The sequence below is a fragment of the Oryzias latipes genome, chromosome 13 (assembly GCF_053564925.1).
Source record: "Oryzias latipes strain Hd-rR chromosome 13, Olatipes_Hd-rR_3.1".
NCBI lineage: Eukaryota > Metazoa > Chordata > Actinopteri > Beloniformes > Adrianichthyidae > Oryzias > Oryzias latipes.
Window position 1 is genome coordinate 3,701,980 of NC_136249.1, and position 21,754 is coordinate 3,723,733.

A 21,754-nucleotide genomic window follows, 5' to 3' on the forward strand; every position below is an offset into this window, starting at 1 on the left:
GAAGCAGGCAGGGAGCACAGATGCAGGTGGGGAACGCAGATGCAGGCGGGGAACGCAGACGCAGGAAAGGAAAGCAGGTGGGGATCGCAGTTGCAGGCAGGGAGTGTAGACGCAGGCGGGATACCGCAGACGCAGGAGGGGAACGCAGACGCATGAGAAAACAGACAAAATCGCAGTTGTAGGCGGGGAGCACAGACGCAGGCGGGTAACGCAGACGCAGGAAGGGAAAGCAGGTGGGGATCGCAGTTGCAGGCGGGAAGCGCATATGAAGGTGGGGAGTGCAGACTGGAAGTACAGACGCAGGTAGGGAGCGCAGACGCAGGCGGGGAATGCAGACGCAGGAAGGGAAAGCTAGTGGGGATCGCAGATGCAGTCAGGGATCACAGACGCAAGCCCACAAGGAGTCAGGCAGGTTTCTGTCCCATCAGGATTCACAGGAAAAGCTCATGTTGACCTTTTAATGACATCACAATGATCATTGCTGTTGTCAGCACAGAAGCAGCATCGCAGAAAGTTTACACCCAAAAGCACAAGTTTCACATTTCAAGCAGTAAATGTGCTTTTAAGTCAGAAGAAAACATATTTCTGATGGTTTTATCCAGAGCATCTGAGAATCAAAACAACAAATACAGGAATCCCAAAGGCTATAATAACAAAGTTGCTCATCTCATTATAAAGATGAAGTGAGCATGTTGGCAAAAACCTGCCCCCCTTCTCCCATGGACGGACTCAAGAGTAACATTTTACTCCAATAAATACAACTTCACCCGTGTGCAGACAGAGCCCGCCTCTTCCTTCACGGTTTGTAACAGCTCCAGGATGCTCAGAGCTGCTCCTTTCTGCAGCATCTTCTCTGCAGCTTCCCTCCTCAGGAAAAGAGTCGAAGATGACAAGAGCAGCAGCGCCACAAGTCCTGAGGTGTGTTTGCCACAACTTAACGTACTTTAGTGAAACCCGGTTACACGCACAGATAGAACGACGTCTTAAATGTTTCAGATTTGTACTCGTCATAGGGAGGAAAAAAATCCCTGACTGAAAAAGAACTAAATGTAGGACCGGTTTTGTTTTGTAAACGGGATTTTTTCAGTGGAACATCTGAGCTTGTTGTAAGTTTCTGCAGTGAGAACAGACACCAGATCAGCTTCACCGTCAGACTCCAGCAGCTCAGACCTCACAGAGGGGGAGGACAGGAAGTGGAGGTCTTCAGAAACCCGGGAGGAGGTGTGGATCATCGGGTCACATCCTCACTCAGGGGATTCTGGGAAAAGGCCCTTCAGGAACATTACAGATTGGTGTCAGAGCCTCCACTCCAACAGGAACTCCTCCTTTAATGGCGAGAAGGGGCGGGGCCAGCAATCACTGCGTCTGTCAGTCATTCTGTGGGAGTGAGCTTCATCATCTGCAGAGCGCAGCTGACACCAGGAGCTCAGAAGAATGCGGGATGTTGAAAGGATGACGTGTGATCAGACGTCGGGGAGGCTCCGCCCATCAGTCCAACAGCTTCTCTGGGTTCTTTGGGGGATCCTGGAGCACGGCCCTCTGCCACGCCTCATCAGCCGCTTCAGGAACCAGGACGTCCAGCAGCAGATCCAGAAGGCTGAAGACCAGGTGTCTGAGAACAGACAGAGCAGCAGGTGGCGCTGTGAGAACCACAAGAACACAGAAGTCCAGCACAACCGAGAAGCAGGTTTTTAAATGTGAACTGGAACCAGAACCTCGCTACTGGCGGACTGCTGATGCGCTGCTGAAAGTCAAAAAGCCCCGATGCCTTGCCTTCTTTGTGCTCTGATATTACATTGGTATGAGACGGAAGAAAAAAACATCCTCAACTCGCCACAGTTTCCTGTTTTTAATCCGTTAGTACAGAAAGGGCAGACTTTCTAACTTTACTGGCTCAAAGATCAACATTACAGGAAAAGGTCAGAGTTTCAGAGTTTTAGGAGAAAAGAACCCTTGTGTTGTTGCATCCAGACATGTTTGTGCTCTGAAGGCTGCAGGACTAAACCTGCTGGTGTGGTCTTACCTGTTGATGAAGGGGTCCTGGAAAGAGTCCAGAACCGTCTGCCAGCTGAGCCTGTACGGCTCAGAGCCCAGCAGCTCTGAGACGGCGTCTGCAGAAAGACGGACACGCCCCTTTAGAGGACACGCCTGCTGTATCCCAACAACATTCTGACTTCTGCGGCTCAAACCTGGTACAAGTCTCATCAGACTTTCCAGAGCCCGCTGCTTGGTGAGCTCTTTCTGCTGCTGGCTGCGCTCGGGTCCAGGACCAGCGGGCAGGACCCCCCCAGGCCACACGGCTTCCTGGATGACCTGCAGGTATGCCACCCAGTACCTGGTGGAGGTCAGGTTGGCCACGCTCACGTCCAGCCACCTGCACGGGACAGAGGTGCTCTCCTTAAACTGTCAGGACTCTCCAAACCCCAAAGAATCTTCATGGATCTGACCGTTTCTGCTGGGATCGTTTGTTTGATGCAAAGAAAGAGCCAAGTCAGCATTCCTGTCCACATACGATGACTCAGCAGCTGGCCCATCTCAAATTTATATTATAAAATGTTTGCACTCCCGAAGGGAAGCCTAACCTGAAGGCTGGCATTTGAGCTCAGATAAATATACATAAAAGATAAAAATCTAGGGTTGTGCCAATGGACGATACCATCGTCCATTGTGATGGGTGAGTGACATCACGATGGAGAGACACCATCGTGATGCCACGCCCCCGCAACGCTGCGAGTCGACACCAAAAGCCGCGGTTACATGTGCAAACCGCGGCCATTGATCCGATCAATATCTTGATCGGATCAATATCTTGATCGGATCAATGGTCGGATTAGAATCCAACCGTGTACATGGTTCCAGAAAAATGTTTTCAGAATATAACAAACGTTCACATGGGTCACACTTTCGGTCGGACTAAATCATTCGCAGATGCGCAGTAGGGTTTGAAAAACCGGAAGAGGAAATGAGTTCCGCCGAGCGGCTATATACATTGACATGTCAGCTCGGTAATATACGAGACGATCATCTAAACGTACTTTTATTAATGTTACGGTTATTTTGAAGCGCCTGTTCGCTCATCATTTTAATTTTAATCCGTGTGGTCAGTGCTTTTTCTGTTGAAGAGCGGAGCTGGAAAGAAGCCAGGATTAGCAGTATGCTAACACGGACTAACAACATTAGCTTTGGGTGGACATAAAATCCATCTGGAAATTCTGCAATCTGCATCCTGGCTGCACGTAAACATGTGGGAATAACATCAGGATTTATTTTGTCGGGACGCGACTCGAAACACAAATCCACGTGATTGTTTGAACGTTTTCTAAGGACTGAGCGACATTTCTGCTTTGAAGCTCACACCGCCCCAAAGCGCTGTGTGTGCTGACGATCCGAGCTGTGCTCAGACACAGACTTTTTGACCCGGTTCTGAGTTCGGTAGTTCGTTCCCCTAGAGCTGCGGGACGGATCGCAATCCTAAGTCTCCCACACATAGCGCTCATGTAACGAAGCACCCCCCCCCCCTCCTTCACCTCAAACACAGAGCTGTAAGTCCGCGCTGACAACATTGCTCCGTTGTAAACATGGACTGAATCTTAGATTTTCACTTTGTGAGGGCTGCTATGGCTACTAAGCAATAGGAAAATTGAAAAAAATATTTGCTATAAATTTGACGTTTTCGGGCTACAAACTAAAACCACTACAATGGTTTCCAAATCTTACATACTGTAGAAAAAGCAGGACATCCTGGGCTGAGTAAAATCTATCTGACGAAGTTGTACTTCAGTAAAAGAACAAACTTTCTGCAGCCAGGTCACGTCACTGGGCACTAGCATTGGCGCACATGTGAGGAGGCTTCCACGTCCCAACAAATGGGTCCTACTTTCAGCAGCTGTCCACATAAATTGGGCCAACCAATTCAGACACACCTGCGACCTCCTTTCCCAATAGGAATCCCAGGCAGCATCCTAACACCTCGTTGCCTCTGACCAGATCCCCGCGGTTCAGCAACACGTACGTATTTTGGTCTATGCCAATCAGAAGTAAGCATGAGCTCCCGTCTGATTGGCTGGCATCCAGCTATTCTTGCATATGTGCAGACTCTGGTAGGAAATGCTGTGCTCAGAGGGAGTGAGTAGCTAGCTGTAATTGTTTTAAAGCTCTGATGTTTGAGACCGTGGAACAGGTGAAACTGAGGAGGCCGGCTGCTTTGTCTGTGTGTCTATGCTAGCACAGTACAGAGAACAGGTTTGTAATAGGCTGTCATTCAGGTCACCACACATCACATTTATTTGCCCTTTTTAGAGCTTTTTCAAGGCATTATTTGTAGATTGTAAATTTAAGTCTTTAATGACCTTGTGGACTCCAAACCTCAGAAGTGGGAACCAAACTGGGAACCTTGATCCCTCATCTTAGTGTCCTTTACATGCATCTTTTAGAGCCTCGGTCCAGCTGTCAGAGACCCTTGAGCGCTCTACCATCTCCGGTTTAGGAATGCGAAAGCATGTGTCCGCTCAGGTCTTGGTGGCACCATCACCCCACAGACATGCAATGATACAACACCGGGCCAGAATCTGAACCCAAACCGCCCAGAGAGAATTACAGTAAGACCGTCCAAGCGGCTGCACTGACGCCTCACAGGGAGCACAACACTTTCAGATAATTAAGGCAGATCAGAGCAAAGTAACTCTATACCTGTAGGTCTTTAAAGCTATGTCCAAGACCAAACATATTTCAAGCTGAAGAATCAGAGCAAACAGGATGCCGAGCAGCCTGAATATTTTGTGCAGCACAGTAGACAGGACGAAGCATGTCACAACTCCACACAATGTACTGAAAGCATCTGTTTAAAGGTGGAGGTGGTCACGAAGAGAACACTGCTGACATCAGATACAGCAGCTGGAACCAAAAGATGCGGCATCCATCTCCTGTTATGGTGAGGGCCGGGCCCTTCCCCTCGACAGTTAACCCTCCACGCAGAATCCTCAGTCCCACGTAAATGAGAGACTGCAAACGTCCCGCGGAGTTACAAGGTGTTCTAGGCTGACTTCACATTCAGAAAGTTGTAGTTACAGCTGTGGACTTCACTAGTTACTGTACATGAAACAGAAATTGAGTTCTTCGTATCTATAACTCTGACAAGAGTTTCTTTTCCTAAAGAAACTTGTGCCGTCAAAGCCTACATTAGAACTCGACCTCAATCGGCCCCTTTACAGTCACAAAGAGGGTCAGGTTGCAGCATCTCTTACCTTAAGTCAGTGATTACGGTTGTGGCTCTTTTTCTTCTTTTTAAAAGACTTTGAATGTCATTTATTTTATTTTGTCTCGCTTTGGCTGTAAGATTTTTCTTTTCTGTCTTGGTGAACAGTGTTCCCAGAATGCCGTTCAGCTTTCATGGCCTCACTGGTCTGTTTTTCCAGTGTGAATTTACACGCCTTTTTGTTATTTCCATAGCATTGTGTTAAATCAATCTCCTCCACGCAGAGTCACAACATTGAACGCAATCGGTGGGTCAAAATCCATAGATATTCGGTCATGAGTAGATCTGTGGTTTCAGTCCATGACACTTCCTTTTCTATGAAGGTTTGAGCTTTGGTAGTCCGCAAAAGAACATAAGAGTGTGGCAATGTTCCTGTCTGTCTGATAAAGTGTGTAGTGGGGGCCTATAATGCCTGAAAACCTCTAGAATAATTGTAGAAACTGAAGATGACCACTTTATGGATTTTGCTTATTGTGTGTTGTTTTATAACGATGAACGAGGGGACACCATTGACCCACACTCACCAAGTTACATATGTGGGATACGAGAACATTCTGTCAATGTGTGAACACTGATCAGTCATCACGATGTGACTCAATGAGTCCAATAAAGACATGAACACGTGATGCTACACCCAATGGGATTCATTTTAGAAAACATGTCAGCCCTGCCCCACCCACCAGTTCCCTCAGGAGTGTCAGCCATCAGGTGCTGCGAGGCAGACGAGTGTGAGTGTACACAAAGTACATCCTTCGTCTTTAGACTGCTGAAAACCTACACCAAGGACGTGAGGAGGTTTCCTCGTGGGCCGTCTTTATTTAAACACGCGTTCATCATGGTCCCCACGGTGTGAAAGAACGCAGCACTGGCCTTCCACCCAGCTCCGTCCACTCTGCTAACAGTCACGAGGCTTTGAGTGTGGGGCAAAGACGGGCTGGTTAGAGGGATGGCACACCAAGGTGGGGCTGCAGAATGAATTGGCGTGTAAACATGTATAAACCATGATAACCTCTGAGGACATTTCTGTAGGGCTGTTCATAGATTACATTTCTGCCCTGGATAGCCTGTTGAAAAGAACCAACGTGTGAACTTGACAGAAAGCTAACACAGACCCTCACACGGTGTGGATTACAACGCCAGAGCGGGTCTGAGGTCGTGGTACCTCGGAAACAGGCAGCCAGAAATGTAGGATCGCCACGTGTCACGTGGAGATGAGCGACGTCTTCATCCAACTCACACCACTTGTGTCTGGTCAGGCCACCAAAACCTGGTGGTGAACTACTACTGACAGTGTTATAGAAGCTTATGGAAGCGCTCCTGGCTGCTGAACCATCAAGCCAGGACCAGAACCTAAACCAAACGGCGGCAAATGAGCCTTATAAACCTTACAGGTGGGTTCAGGCAGTGATTCTGAAACGTAAGAAAGAATCAGATGTCATGTTCTGAAAAGGATTTCAAATGTAAACACGTCTCTTTATGGAGTGTGTTAAACAATGGTTGGATTTTTAAAATACCCGAAGTGCCAAACTAAAAAAATGTCAAACAACTTACAGAAAAACACATTTAAAAAGGATCTTTATCCTGTGAATGAGGTGAAAACTGAATGTAAAGCCCTTTACTCTAGACCAGTGTTTTTCAACCTTTCCTGAGCCAAGGTATACTTTCTCCTTGACAAAAACCCCGCCGTACACCAGCATCCAAAAATTAATAAAGGAGAAACTCTAAAGTCTGTATTGATGTTCAGTCCCTCCACAATGTTTTTTCTAAAAGTTGTAATAAGTTAGGTTTCCATAATAATGTTCAAATAATTTTTTTGATATTTTTCCCTGGTAGTTGTTTTTCCCTCCAGTTTATTAACATGTAATTTTATGTAACCTCACAAAAAAACAAATATTCTTTCTAAATAGTCATTAATTTTTTAAATGTTGGTGCAAAGGCAAATGTAATTTTTGAACAATTGTATGATCACAATATGTTTGATAAAATTTACACAAAAAAATAGCATATTTATGTTTTCTGTAGCTACAGAAAAAGTGAACTTGTTGAAGTTTTATTAGTTTTTCTTTTGTCTTAATCAAAGATGAAGTCTTTGAAAACTTGAACAAAAATGTTTTATTTCTCTTTAGATGATTAAATTGTTTCAATTTAATTTAATTGTTTCTGTCCACTTCACCTTCATCCTGTTTCTTAAATATTGTTATTACTTCTTCATAAGTTTATCATATAAAATAATCCAGACGTTATTAGAAAAGTGTTTCAGTTAAAAAGATGACTTGGACCAAACTCTGGGATGTTTGGCTGTCAAGAAACACAAACCTTGAAGGAGAAATAAACTGTTGACCTCTGATTTCATCAAGAAGATTGAAAAACTGCTTGATGTGTGTTCATTGTGGTTTCAAGACGTTTAGCAGTGATTGTTGCACGGTTGCAGTGGATGGAATACTGGAATGTCTTACAATTGAAATATGTAACGACTCAGGGAAAAATGTCATTATAAGCTGTGTTTATAGGTCGCCAGGGTCAAGCCTAGAAGTGTTCAGTGACTGGATGGAAAAGATGTTTACCTCTCTAAATAACAAATTATTAAACATCTGTGGAGACTTCAATATCGATCTGATAAACCCCAGTAAACATAAAGCAACTGATGACTTTATCAGCAGTGTGTATGCTAGGAGTTTCTATCCAACCATAACAAGACCCAGCAGAATCACTACTCAAAGTGTTACTCTTATTGATAATATTTACAAATACTATAGAATATGCTCATGTGAGTGGACTAATGACATATGACATAACTGATCATTTACCAGTTTTTGCACTATTTGACATCAAGGTGAAGACAATGAAAATGATAAAAGAACCAGTCTACGGAAGGTTAAGAAACGAAAAAAACATGAATGCTCTAAATAATGACTTATCCAGACAAAACTGGAACTCTGTGTACAGAGAGAAAGATGTGGACATCGCTTAGAAATGTTTTTTTTAGAAATATTTAACTCACTTTACAATAAGAATTGCCCAATTTATAGATTCAAGAACAAATTTGCCAAATGCCCTTGGTTAACCACCGGTTTACAAAATGCTTGTAAAAAGAAAAATAACCTCCATAAAAAATTCTTTAAAAAGAGGACGAGAGAAACTGAACAAAGATATAAGTCATATAAAAATAAACTAACTGAAATATCACGTTACAGTAAAAAAGTGTACTTCAATAATCTACTGAATGAAAATAAAAACAACGTAAAGTTAGTTCGGAAAATATTAAATAACTTCATAAATAACATCACACATAAAATTGAATCATTAAAAATGGGACAAAAAAGCGAACATATCCAGATTACTTTACAGATGAGAAGGGTCAAAGCTATGACATCAATGTAGCAGCAAACGGTCTCAATAACTATTTTGTAAACGTGGATCCAGAATTGGCAGCAGAAATTCCAAAATGCAAAACCAGCAAAGACAATAATCCACCATCAAAAGGATTCAACACTCAATCTTTCTCTCTAATGTGAACGAAAATGAGCTGATATCAATTGTATATAAAGTAAAGTAAAGTAAGTAAAAACTCAAAAGATTGTAGGGATGTAGATATGACAGTGGTGAAAAAGGTCATTTATAGTGTATCTCAGCCTCTAAGGTACATATGAAACTTATCAGTACAAACTGGAAGTGTATGGGATAAGAGGACTAGCACTAACTTGGGTCAAAAGCTATTTAACGGGAAGAAAACAATTTGTCAAGATTGATGAATTTACATCAGAAACCAAAGAGATAAGTTGTGGTGTCCCACAAGGATCAATTCTGGGCCCGCTGCTATTCAATATTTACATAAATTATATATTCAATGTTTCAAAGCTTATGAAACTCATATTATTTGCTGAAACAAATATATTCTATTCTACAGACAATCATAGGGAACTTATAAAGGTGGTGAACACAGAGTTAAACAGAATAAAATCATGGATGGATTACAACAAATTATCCTTGAACCTAGATAAAACCAAAGTGATGTTTTTTGGAAACTACAATGCAAATAAAGAGCTCTCAATTGAAATAAATAATGTCTTAATTGAAACGGTTACAGAAATCAAATTCTTAGGGGTTTTTATCGATGACAAACTAAGTTGGAAGCCACACATCAGACACATACAAACTAAAGTCTCAAAAAGTATTTCAATCATAAATAAATCTAAACATATATTAGAATACAAAAGTAGATATTTATTCTACTGCTCCTTAATATTACCATATTTGACCTACTGTATAGAAATTTGGGGGAATAATTCTAAGAGTTCACTACATCCTCTCTTTTTACTTCAAAAACCAGCCGTCAGAATTGTACATAAAGCTGGATATCTTGATCATACAAACAATTTGTTTTATCAATCTAGACTTTTAAACCTTTATGACCTTGTTGGTTTTTACACCAACAACTGTTACACAGAGCCAGTGGGAAATCGTTACCATTCAATATCCAGAAACAATTCTTAGAAAATGAAGGAGGCTACAAACTGAGGGGATGTAGGAATTTCAAGATCAAATTGATAAGAACCACAAAGAAAAGATTCTGTGTCGGTGTGTGAAACTAAACTTTAGAACGGTTTAAGTAATGAGCACAAACAATGTTGTAACATCCACATTTTCAAGAAAATGTATAGAGAAACTCTTATTTCAGGATCAACAGGTGTTTGAATAATTTCATGTACATATGTGAACTTGATTGTGGTGAAATAATCAAAGCTCTTTCAATTACAACCACTGAGTGTTACATTGTAATGTGCAATAATGATTACTGAAAGGTTTGAATTACAACCAATAAACTATTGATTTTGTTTACTTGATCTGCAATGTGCAGCAATAGTTACTGGTTTAATGTGATCATGTGTTCTAATGATAATCAATGATTATTACATAATGGTTACTGTTATTTTACTGAAATCATGAATGAAGGTTTTCTGAAGATAATCCATCATTCGGTTACTTGTAAAACTTGTAAAAACTCTGTAAAACTATCAAATGACTGAACCCAGTAGGGGTGGGATTATATAAATTCGCTTCTTCCCACTCCTTTTCAAGCAATAAATCAAGCTCTACTTGACTTTAGTGATGATCACTATATTTAAATAAGCAAATGTGATTTAAGTGATTTTTTTGTTTTGTTTTATTTTTCTGTATTTTTAATTATGCATTTCAACATTTCTGTAATGAATTTGATAAATATGTGTAAGTTCTTTATTGCTTTGACTGCAATGGTTGAAATAACTCAATAAATCAAATCAAATCAAGAGTGTGGTTCAGTACTGAACATGCCGGAGCACCATTCTCTCCATGACGACAGTTACATAACATCGAGTTGTTTATCAGTCACTCAAAATGAGTTGACGCACAACCTCAACATGAACCAAAATACACACAAAATGTGCATAACAATAAAGAGACAATTCCACCTGATGAGACCTTGTCTATGAAATCACGAGCGCCTTGTGCCTTTGATTGTTGATGGATGGTAGTTTGATGAAAGGAGGGCTACTTCCACCTACTCTATGAGATCATAGTAGTAGGTTTAGGGGCTGTCATCTGGACTTAGTTTTTAAAGTTAGAAGCCCCTAAACCTACTACAATGATGTAATCAACCTGGATGAATGAGAGTTTTCATAGACATACTCTATGAGAGGAAACATCTGCACTCCGGACTCGGTGGGTTTGGACTAATGTGACTAGGACACGCATGCACCATCTAGGACTGAGCCACCAGGTTTCTTATGGACCAAATCCCCACTTCAACACTAATCCTGTTTTATCACATGTAGTTTGCTGTGAGCAGAGGACCAATGAGACACATGGACATGTTGGATGCAGTCTGCCTGCCGTTTGTCTTCTCTGGCCTGTTGGGTTCAGCTCAGTAAAGCTCATACCTTCTTAGCACTGACGTTCTGACCGTTCCTGAAGAATGTTCTACCAACGGAGCCCAAGGTCATCTGTGAAACAGTACACCAGCAAACCCAGGAGGCCGCTGGGACCCACCAACCTGCTGTCCTCTGCTAAAACCAAGCAGGGATGACAGACGTTCCTGGGCGTTAATTAACAGTGTGACAAACGCCAAAGCAGAGCCAGAAAGGCTGCAGACAGGGTTTAAATCTGCTGCTGCATAAAAGTATTAATACTTTCTAAGGCAACCATAAAACATTGTGTCAAGGTTGGACAGGTGCAGCACAAGGCTAAAGGGAGACACTGCGCTCTGGTTGAGCTAGAGCCCGTTGTGAACTCATGGAAATGGGTTCAAAGCAGATGCTACATGCCCTCCTGGTTCCACAGAAGGATTTCTCCACAGAAAAAAGGATCAGACCCACAACATGCAGCATGACTCAATCATGAAAGTGCTTTACCAACATCCCCCACCAGTTTCTCCACATCGTTACAGCTCGTCTCAAACGATTAGTCACACAGTTTCCTTCAGTCTTTTGCTGCTTTTTAATCTTTTTATCATCTTAACTCATGTTTCTATACGTTTCTGTCAAGCCCCTTGTCGATGAAACGGGGCTCAACACATAGAAGGACTGATGATTGATTGACAGTTGAGCAGTCAAATCACACGGTTTCTGCATTTCAGCAGCCTAAAGGTTAAAACCCAGAATACAAACTGAACAAACACGTTTTCCTTTAGGGCTCCAGAGATTCAAACATAATGAGCGTGGGGCTCCTCCTCATTTAGGGCCGAGCGTCCGTGTCCACAGAGATGACAGGGACGCAGCTGGATTCTCCATCCGGACCATCACCTTTCAGAAAGAAACTATTTTCATCTTCAGCTGTCCCACTTTCTGATCCATAAACAGTAGACATAATAAGAAATCCTTGAACCCAAGGCGCTGATTTACCAGGGGAGGGGGCTGCCTTCAAAACAACAACACATCTATCTTCAAATGGCAGCTGATCTCTGGTGTGCTTCCTCCGTCTGAGGTTCACCAACAGCCTTCAGGTAATCTTCCTCATCCTCACTGATCACTGTGCTTGACAAACAACACCCTCTGCACATTGTCTTTGTGTAGATTTTCCCCTCTGACATCAATCTCAAAGCCCTCACATTCTGCCTTCAGCGGTTCCACGGGGGGGCTTTCCTACATGGAAGTGGGGTCAGCTCCCTTTGTGTCATGACTCTTCCCTGAAAATGTCTGTGTGTAAAACCAAACTAAAGAGCTCTGTGCTCTACCAGACAGACCATGACGCCAAACATGACTTCTAGCTCTGTAAAACCCCCATCTATGCACCCACATGCTCTTTTTTCACCCACTGTCTGTGGATGATAAAACGATGAAAACAGGGAATACTGCCCCCTGCTGTATGAGGGGAGGAACAACACTCAGACCTGTGAGAAGTGTGAAGGCAAAAGTCCAATGAAGACAACACTGGGGATGAGGCAAAGGTTGAACAGACTGACTGCTGCCAGGAGGATCGTTGGCTTGAAAACCTCTCACAGACTGTAAATGTGGCTCTGTCTTCTCACCCTTTATCTGTCTAGCTGCTACAGAGAATCAGATGTCTCAAAATGAACTAAAAGGAGCTGCATTTGCAGAAGAAAATGTGGGTTGTATGCTGTATCGATGAGTAAAATTGAAACCTAAACGCTAATGATTGGAAAAAATAGAATAAAATAAAGAAATGATCAAAGTTGACCATAAACAAAGTGAAAACAGCACAATAACAAAACATTTATATTTTTTGTCAAATTGCCAGAGCCGGGTACGAACCAGCAAGCTTCTGCACCAAGGATTCCCTGTGTATTTCAATGGAGGCAAAATCCTGGAAATTCTGGAATATCTGAAAAGGTTCAGGGATTTGAAGGACCAAAAGTCACAGCTGGAAAGAACATTTGAATAGTTGAATGGTTGAAATAGGTGAAAGATTGTAGAAGGAATTAAGCAGCAAAACATGGAGGAAGATACTGTAATAAAGAAAGAGAAACAGGAAAACTATGGTTGAATACTTTATAGCATTCAACCACAGTTTTTTACAACACTAAACCTGTTGGACCAAAGTCTGGAAGAAAAGAATTCTGATGGAAAATGATGAAGCCAAGTTTTATCCAACACTTGTTTTCTGTCTTTCATATGTGCTAAAATAGCTGGACATCAATCAGCAGGATCAGTCAAGCATCTCTCTAAATCACACGGACATTCCAGTGACTGAGCACGTCTTTACAGGGCCGCTCACCTGTCGATGAGGGTCCCAAACAGCAGCCTGACGGCCTTCTGAACGTTCTCCGAGCACAGCCAGCTCCACTGCTGCTTCATCAGCAGACAAAGGAGGTTCAGAGCCACGTCGGCCAGCAGCATCTCCCCTGAAGCAGACACAAACGCACAGAGGGAGCCTCACAACTGAGAAGATCACAGGAAATCTGAGCAAATGTCTGAGCCTGTGTGGGGTTTTCAGCAGCAGGACGTCTGTCTGGTCTAGAGTTCAAACTTTACAGCGTTTGGATAGACCAAGGTCATTTCCAGACCTGCTCATGACTTTGTAGCAGAACTGCAGAGGGTTGGCTAACTTCAGCAGCCTTTCTGCAGACATGGGAGCATCAACACTGCCCTCATGTGGTCAAACTGAGACAAGACATCAGCAGACTATCCAACCCAACACTCACTCCAGTCTGTGAATGACTGGAGTGAGGGGCTCATTCCAGCAAAACCCATTTTTTCACATCTTTACCCAGAAGAAGCAGACTTTAGGAGGTCACCGGTTCTATTCCCTTAAGGTGGACTTCAATTTTTGAACCAAATCACAAAAGACTGTTGGGGAAAAGCTGACGGGCAATCTCCCCCACACCTGCATCTCAGCTGTTGAAGGTCTCACCGTGTCTTTGCTCTCCTCTCTGGACGTCTGCACCGCCTCCCTGTTGTCCTGAACCCAGATGGACCTGCTCCCCCCCCTCAGCCCCCGCTGACAGCTGCTCCTGCTTCTGCAGAAATGCGTCCAGATCTTCCAGAGACATCCCGTGAAACATCTGCAGGAGCACAGCAGAGGCATGAAGCACAAACCCAGAGTCCAGCATTCAGCCGGGACGGCGGCTCCTCACGCTGGCGCTGTGGTCCCAGCTGAACAGCACCGGAGCCCGGACATCCGACCCGTTCACCAAGGGGACGCTCTTACCAGAGAGCTTGAGACGGGACCTGTGAGAGATCAGAGAGTCCTCATGAGTCCCAGCTGAGCAGAACCGGCTCCACCGTCAGAACAGAACCAGCACGAGTCCCAGCTGAGCAGAACCGGCTCCACCGTCAGAACAGAACCAGCACGAGTCCCAGCTGAGCAGAAGCAGCTCCACCATCAGAACAGAACCAGCATGAGTCCCAGCTGACTCATGCTGGTTCTTTTTTTCCTTTCCTCCTGATTCACATCGATTTGAACACAAAAACTCAAATGCAGTTTTGATCTTATTTTCTTAATACATGTCCTCCATCAGAAAAGTGCCATTAGAACATGTTAAAACCACCTAAAGACCATTTTCATCAGATCTTGAAGGAAAACGGCAGCAAAATGGGAAGAAGGGAAAAGAAAGAAAGGATTTTGTGTTTCTGGACTTTCACGGATGAAGCTGTTGCTGGTCCTTCTGAGCTGCTCTAAAGCACGGTGACGTCATGGAAGCACCGTGGCAGGTCTGCAGGGCGGAAATGGCCTCTGGAAATCTACAGCACAGATGTGGTTGGTGGTTAAAACCCATGTCAGGTGCAGAACTGACGAGACACAGCGGGTTGTTCATCAGATCATAAAGTGAGAGGAAGCCGCAGAAGGAAAAGTAAAAAGGATAGAAACTGAAAAACCTATGGCAGATGGAGACCGTCAGTGTGGTATGTTTATAAGGAACAACAGATTCTTCCATCTTCCTTGACCAGATACTCAGACAAGCATCCACTGAGTTGCTTTCAGAGCCACTTTAGCGCCTCCTGTCAGGTTGAGATCTACATTGAACCTAGATCTACAGCGTTCTGTTCTTCCAAACTGCTGAAAAAGCTCGTCAGAACGGCTGAGAGGTGTTTGCTTGATGAACCTTCATGCTAGAGGAGAAGATATTCTGTACGAATAAGAAGCAAACCTGTTCCTTTTGTCTGCACACAGCTTCCCTCCATCCAGCTCTCCATCGTTGTCCTCTGTGGGGCTCTGAGGCTCCGAACGAGGAAAGGCCGTCTTCAGCGTGTCCACGATGGCGCTCACCACCATCTGCACACAGACGTTCATTGTTTTCAGTGAGGAGCCCTCGCTCAGACTGCAGGACGCTCCTCGGACCAGACCTTGTCGATGCGTGAGACGATGAAGGGCTTCTTGACAAAGGCGATCCTGGCGTCTGTGTTAAGGGCCAGAAACTCCTGCATCTCCTCACTGTTGGCTATTTCAGGCATGGCGCACAGATGCTGCGAGGATCCGAGCAGACGGCGGTCAGAGCGGTGATCCAGTCAGCCAAAAACCTCATGACGGTACAAACCTTCAGGAAGGTCTCCAGCAGGCCTTTCCTGGCCTCGATCTTCTCACTGTCCATGTTCCCAAAAGGCATCTCTGGGAACATCTTCTTTGGACCTTTGACACCTGAAACCATCCAGAATAAAGAGTCAGAACCATCCTGGGAAAGTATTGCCACCCACTGAGAGAACCGCCTACCTTTGATGAGCCTCCGCAGCTCGGGCTTTTCCTCTAGACGGGTCTGCAGGTTGAGGAACTCGCTGTATCTCCTGTTGACCATGTGATAGGCCACGGGCTGACCAGGACACGAGTTCTCGTCGGTTTGGAGGCCTTCGCCATTCTCAGAGACAGACTGCAGACCTCCCGTCTTCTCACAGGCCACCGATGTCTCGTACTGCGAGGACGACACAACGTGAGGCATGTCTCGGCGGTCCTAAGGCCGACCGCTGGGACTGCCACTACGGCAACCTGTCTGAGTATCAAAGAAACCCCTCACTGCCCTTTTTAGTATTTATAAACCTTTTAGATTCACTTAAACATTTTCATGACCGTTTGTTCTACTAAGAAGTGTGTTTCAATCTGGCTTGTAGCTGAAATTTAGAAAAATATTTGATATTTCTAGAGTTTTATTAATTTCAAAGTTTTTTAAATGTTTTATTTGTGATTTTTCTTTGTGTCGATGGAGATCTACTTTTGATTTCCATAAAGGTTTACTTTTTGATCCGTTTGATTATTGATCTGACTCTTTTCCCACACACCGACCAGTCCTCCTCATGGAACGAGGTCGATGCAGTGGGATCTCCCGAGTCTGGCTGCTGGCGTTGATCAGGCGGTATCCATGGCGACGTGCTCTGATCATCACTGGGTCGGACAGTTCCCCTCACATCACCATCCAGCCAGGACTCCACATGTTTCTATTTAAATGTGGACTTTTAGTCATGTGACATTTTAGGCTGGATTATGTTGGGTGAGCGTGGTAAACCGCTTTACGTTAGCGTTGTATAAAAAGCCCTTTGTTAATAAAGTTTGATTTGAAGAACTGGACAGTCCCTCCGTGATGCTAGCGCTTGGACTCACAGCTGGAAGGGGCTTGGTGTCAAATGTGGTAGTGGAGTAAGTCTGGTGGATCCTGCTCCTTTTCTTTCACAGCTCTATTCCGATACATGAAAGACTTGGGGTCAGAAATCCAGCCGGGCTCAAACCACCATTTTCTCCTCCATGATCCCTTTTCACACGGTAGCACTTCAGTCTTTTAAAGAGGACGCTACCCGTACGTCACGACCAAATCGGAGCCCCTGATTGGTCAAAGTTCCTCTGCGATCAGTGTCCTGAACGTAGAGCCCAGAAACTGTCTAAACAACCTGTGCAGCGATGTGGAAGCCTAGAACGCTCATTTCCAGGGACTTGTCACCGAAAGCTCCTTTCTGAGCCGGAAAACAGCAACAAAAGCTGCTAACATTCATGGTGTCGTTCCAGAGCGCTGCTGTCATGATAAACGCATGAATAGGAAACTAGAGACTGATGGGTTTAGGGCTGCAGTGGTTAGCACTCTTGCCTCACAGCAAGAAGGTTCAAGTCCCGGCTGCGGGACCTGAACCAGAACACCAATGGGGGACCTTTCTCCGTGGAGTTAGCGTGTTCTCCCGTGCATGTGTGGATTTCTGTGGCTTCCTCCCACCGTCCAAAAACATGCTTCATAGGTCAATTGGTTGCTCTAAATCAGGGGTCTCCAATTCCAGGTCTGGGGACCCCTGATCTAAATTGTCACTAGGTGTAAATGTGAGAGTGCTTGGGTGTGTGACTGTGGCCCTGGGACGGCCTGGCGACCTGTCCAGGATGACCCCTGCCTTCACCCATGAGTGGTCGGGATAGGCTCCAGCAGCCCCGTGACCCCGAAGGGGAACAAACAGGTTTAGAAGATGAATGAATGAATGAATGAAGTGATGTTGCATTTTTTAAAGGATTTGATCATTTACATCCAAAACAGGCGTTTACATGAATGGGGGGCTGTAGCTGCTGCACTGCAGGTATAAAGGAGATGTATTTGGAGGAAGGGGGGGGGGGGGGGGGGGTCACACTGCTTTTTTCTCCAGACATACCTCCCCCGCTCACACCTGGTCACATGACCCAGGTGTGTCAAGCCTCTCAGAAGCTGGACCCCCCCCCGTCACTGCATCAGCTCTGCAGCTCCTTACCTTGATGGTGTATAGGGTGTAGGGGTGGGACCCGGTGCCGCGGTGCTCCTTGGCTGTGATTGTGCCTGTGATGCGAAGGTTCTGGATCAGGACGGGCCCCTCTGGGCTGCAGAGCGGCTCAAAGCTGAACGTTGGCATGCAGGCCCCCCCCTGGAGAGGACTGCCCACGGACAGCTCGTTTCCCGCCTGCTCCACGCTCAGCAGCAGCTCTCTGTGGGGGGTTCCTGCACCAGAACCGGGCTGGTCCAGGTCCTGCCGGCTGCTGTGAGCGCCCCCTGCTGATGACACGCTGCTGCAGCCCTGGTCCTCCACCAACTCTAGACTCACCGTAACTTTCTCCTCCAGCTCTAGTCTGGGGCTGTTTTCAGCGAGGGGGGCACAGTCTTGCTGCCCCTCAAACAGCCCCTCCCCCTGTCCCACCATGACCAAAGAATCCATAGAACCGGGTTTGTCTTCGGCTAGAGGAGAGTCCAAGTCTGAGTCGTTCTCCAGATAAAACGGGTTTGCCTTGCTGCTTCTCAAGAAATGTCTTAAAAAGAGGGGGGGGTCGTCTTCAGTAAGGCTGTGGGTCAACTCCCCCCCCTCAGAGTCCACCACATCACAGGGCGCTGCCTCAGGAAGGGCTGCATCTGACCCGTCCTCCACTCTACCCCCAGGAGCCTCACAGTCCACATATGGGGGGTCTGCTGCCTGTTCAGGGGGGGCCATGGGGTCCTGCTCAGGCTCAGCACAAAGTGCATGCTGGGAGGGACTTGTGGGATCTCCTGCAGCGGTTTCCAGAGGGACGCTGGCCTCCCCAAAGACGTCAATGATGAGGAGGTTGAGCCAGTCGGGATCAGACAGCTTCTCCACCAGAGGCAGCAGGACGCCGCAGGAAACCAGCTCCTCCACCACGAAGCGGCCGCTGCGCGTCTCCAAATGGGGGGGGGGTACCAAAACCTGCAGCAGCAGACCCGCCACGGCTCTGATATAGTGGACCTCCTCTGTGGGGCTGTTCAGGGCAGGGTGGGGGCTGCTGATGCTGGAGAAGGCTGCCCACAGCGGCTGCAGCTCACCACTGGACTTCTCCACCTGCAGCTCTTTGGCTTCCAGGAAGTCCTGCAGGTGCCCCCCCCACACATGCAGGACCTTCTCTGCCAGATCCTACAGAGGAAAGAGTTCGGTGAGAACGACGTGGAAGCAGCAAGAATGAAGGAAACTATCTAAGCAGACAAACACGCACAAAAAAACACAACCCAAAAAGAGTCCATTCAGAAAATCCTCATATGAGCATCAGTCATCTGGACTGAGACTGCAGACTTCCACGTCCATTCTGATCTTCAGCCAGTCTGAACACATCCACCTGCTGCTCAATGCTGAGAATAAACACATTAGCTTTTCTGATCTGGGTTGGAAGCAAACTGAGCCGTTAGAAACACACGGCGGGCTGGACGTTTGCACTGTTGGCAGCTCCCTTAAATCCTGAGGTCCAAAGTTCAGCATTTGTCTCTGGAAGACTTCAGGTTTGTGTCCTGCTTGTTGGTGAAGGACATAGAGACTTTCATCTTCAAAACAGAATCAGACAATAATCTGTCCCAAAAACAGACCCTATCGACCGTTACATTCAGGGTTTCCACGACGGCTCACAGGAACAGATTACACAGACTGAGCACAGAGAAGTGACTCCTCCCACCTTCCTGTCCACCTTCCTCGCTCGCAGCTTCAGCTCCACGGCCATGGAGGACATGGCCTGATGAAGCTCCGCCTCCAAGCGTCCCTCCGAGGACACAGAGGAGTACCAGGAGCTGACGAAGTCCCTGATGATCTTCCTCACTGTGTCCCGGATCTCCTGATCCAGGTGGAGCTCGTCCTCCAGGGAGGGGGGGCCCTGAAGCACAGCATGGGGGGGGGTTAAAACCAGACGAACAAACACAAACGTCAAAACACAATGATTTCTATCGCTAGAGGAGACATCACGTAATTCCTCATGGGAGGAGAGCACCGCCATCTTGGTGAGGTCAAGTCACTGCTGCAGGGAATGCATGTGAACTCATTTTGTGCGAAATGCCAGTTCATTGTGTGGGTTTCAACTGCCAAAATCGGAGAAATTATTCCACAGAGGAGGAAGGCAGAACATTTCACAGGTAAGTATTATAATTTTTTTCTTTAAATGCTACACATGTTGACATGTATGATGCTGCAGGGCTGTTATCAACATGCTGCATGATGTACATATAATTTGCTGTCAACATAAATGTATACTTTATTTTGTTAAACGCATATACAGTATACTAGGACTAGGCTATTATATTAATATAAATTTATACATTTCTGACTCAGTGACTGAACTTTTCTTGCAGGTTTCCAATGGAGTCAGTCTTCAGGAAAAAGTGGGCCTTAGCAATAAAAAGAGTTAACCCAGATGGATCACTGTGGTACCAACTAGTAATACAGTCTGGATATGTTCAACATTTGTGGAAACAGATTTTGATAAGAGGGCAGACTGTTTGCTTGAACCCCGACACCATAACATCTGTGTTACACAAATTGATCACTCACATGAATCAGTGAATCTATTGTTTTTTTTAAGGGTAAATGTGTTAAATGTGTGGACTTACTGTTGACTTATTATTGATGTATTATCATTTATTATTATTGACTTACTAATGATTTATTATTATTATTTATTATTGATTCATTATTAATATTATTGACTTATTATTTATATATTGATATTATATATCGTTCTTATTGACTTACTATTGACTTATTGTTGGGCTTTTCTGAATAATTTAAATTACGTGTCAAAGATGTCTAAAACTTTTACATGTTTAAAAATTATTTTTAAAAATTCTTTGTAATAATTTTCTTTTTCTAAGAAGTCCTGCAACTATGCTTCATTAAAGTTTGAGCTTTTAAGGCTGACTGTTTCTCTTCTTTAACAACAACAAATGATGTTTGTGTATAAATTATATACACATATATTATATATTTCTATATCTGTATAAATATATAGAAATATGAAGGTGTATAAATTATATAAAAGTTACCTAGATGCCACCAAAGGCTATAGAAATCATTGTCATGTGGGCACCGACGGCCTCACCAAGATCATCATGGCGTCGCGCTCCGCCACCGTCGGCCAGGCTTCCCAAGCGGGCGTACTGTTTACTCTAGCGATATAACTCATTTGTCAAAACACAAAACAGAGCTCACCGGCTCTAGCGGGATGAACCTCTCCAGGTGCAGCACGCTGTCGGACTCCAGGACGGCCTGCGAGCCCAGCCAGCCCCCCAGCACCACCAGCAGGCTGGTGAAGACGCACAGCAGCCAGATGTTGACCAGCAGGTGGAACAGGAGCATCCAGGCCAGCAGGAGACCCAGAGCCAGCAGGCCCCGCTGGCCCACCACGTCGGCCATCTGAGTCACAGCCGACGGCTACTGGTTCCGGCGGTAAAGAATAAGGCGAGTGTTTGGTGAAAGCGCCGGGCTAACATAGCGGAAGCCGCTGACTTTACCTGTCAGCAGCTGCGTGAGTCCATGACAACAGCCGTGCGTGTGCGCGCGCGCGCCGGAGAGAGCTGCGTCATACTGCGTCTGCGAGCAGTGAAACCTTAACCGTTCCTAACGTCCGCGGCGCTCACTGATGACGTCTATATTTACTTTGAGGTAGTGACGTCATCTACAATAAAACGCGCATGTGCAAATGGAACCTTTTTTTAAAATGTGTGTGTACATGTATAAATACATTTGAAGACAAAAAAACATCTAAAAAAAATCAAATAAAAGGAACTCACTTGTGAAAAGTAGATCCCAGATACCTTTCATAAGTCAGTCTCCAAAGAGGGAGGTGTATTTATCAGTTTTAAACATGAATTAT

At 45.2% G+C, this 21,754-nt stretch overlaps 1 protein-coding gene across 3 annotated transcripts; it reads right to left on the bottom strand.

Moving 5' to 3' along the window:
* Window positions 1-444: 444 nt before the first annotated feature.
* Window positions 445-21,529, bottom strand: snx19b (sorting nexin 19b). Of its 3 annotated transcripts, none has more exons than XM_023961516.2 (14): window positions 21,393-21,529; window positions 21,091-21,312; window positions 19,568-19,762; window positions 17,896-19,038; window positions 15,899-16,094; window positions 15,726-15,826; window positions 15,535-15,654; window positions 15,339-15,463; window positions 14,325-14,418; window positions 14,102-14,252; window positions 13,466-13,592; window positions 2,190-2,374; window positions 2,024-2,111; window positions 445-1,612 (listed from the first exon to the last, which is right to left on the bottom strand). In XM_023961516.2, the coding sequence occupies exons 2-14, from the start codon at window positions 21,292-21,294 to the stop codon at window positions 1,489-1,491; spliced, it is 2,853 nt and encodes a 950-aa protein (XP_023817284.1). In that variant the 5' UTR covers window positions 21,295-21,312; window positions 21,393-21,529; the 3' UTR covers window positions 445-1,488. The 3 variants fall into 3 exon arrangements, with proteins under 3 accessions (XP_023817284.1, XP_023817283.1, XP_023817282.1); XM_023961515.2 differs by having other exon boundaries at window positions 21,091-21,315; window positions 21,393-21,523; XM_023961514.2 differs by having other exon boundaries at window positions 21,091-21,519.
* Window positions 21,530-21,754: the final 225 nt, after the last annotated feature.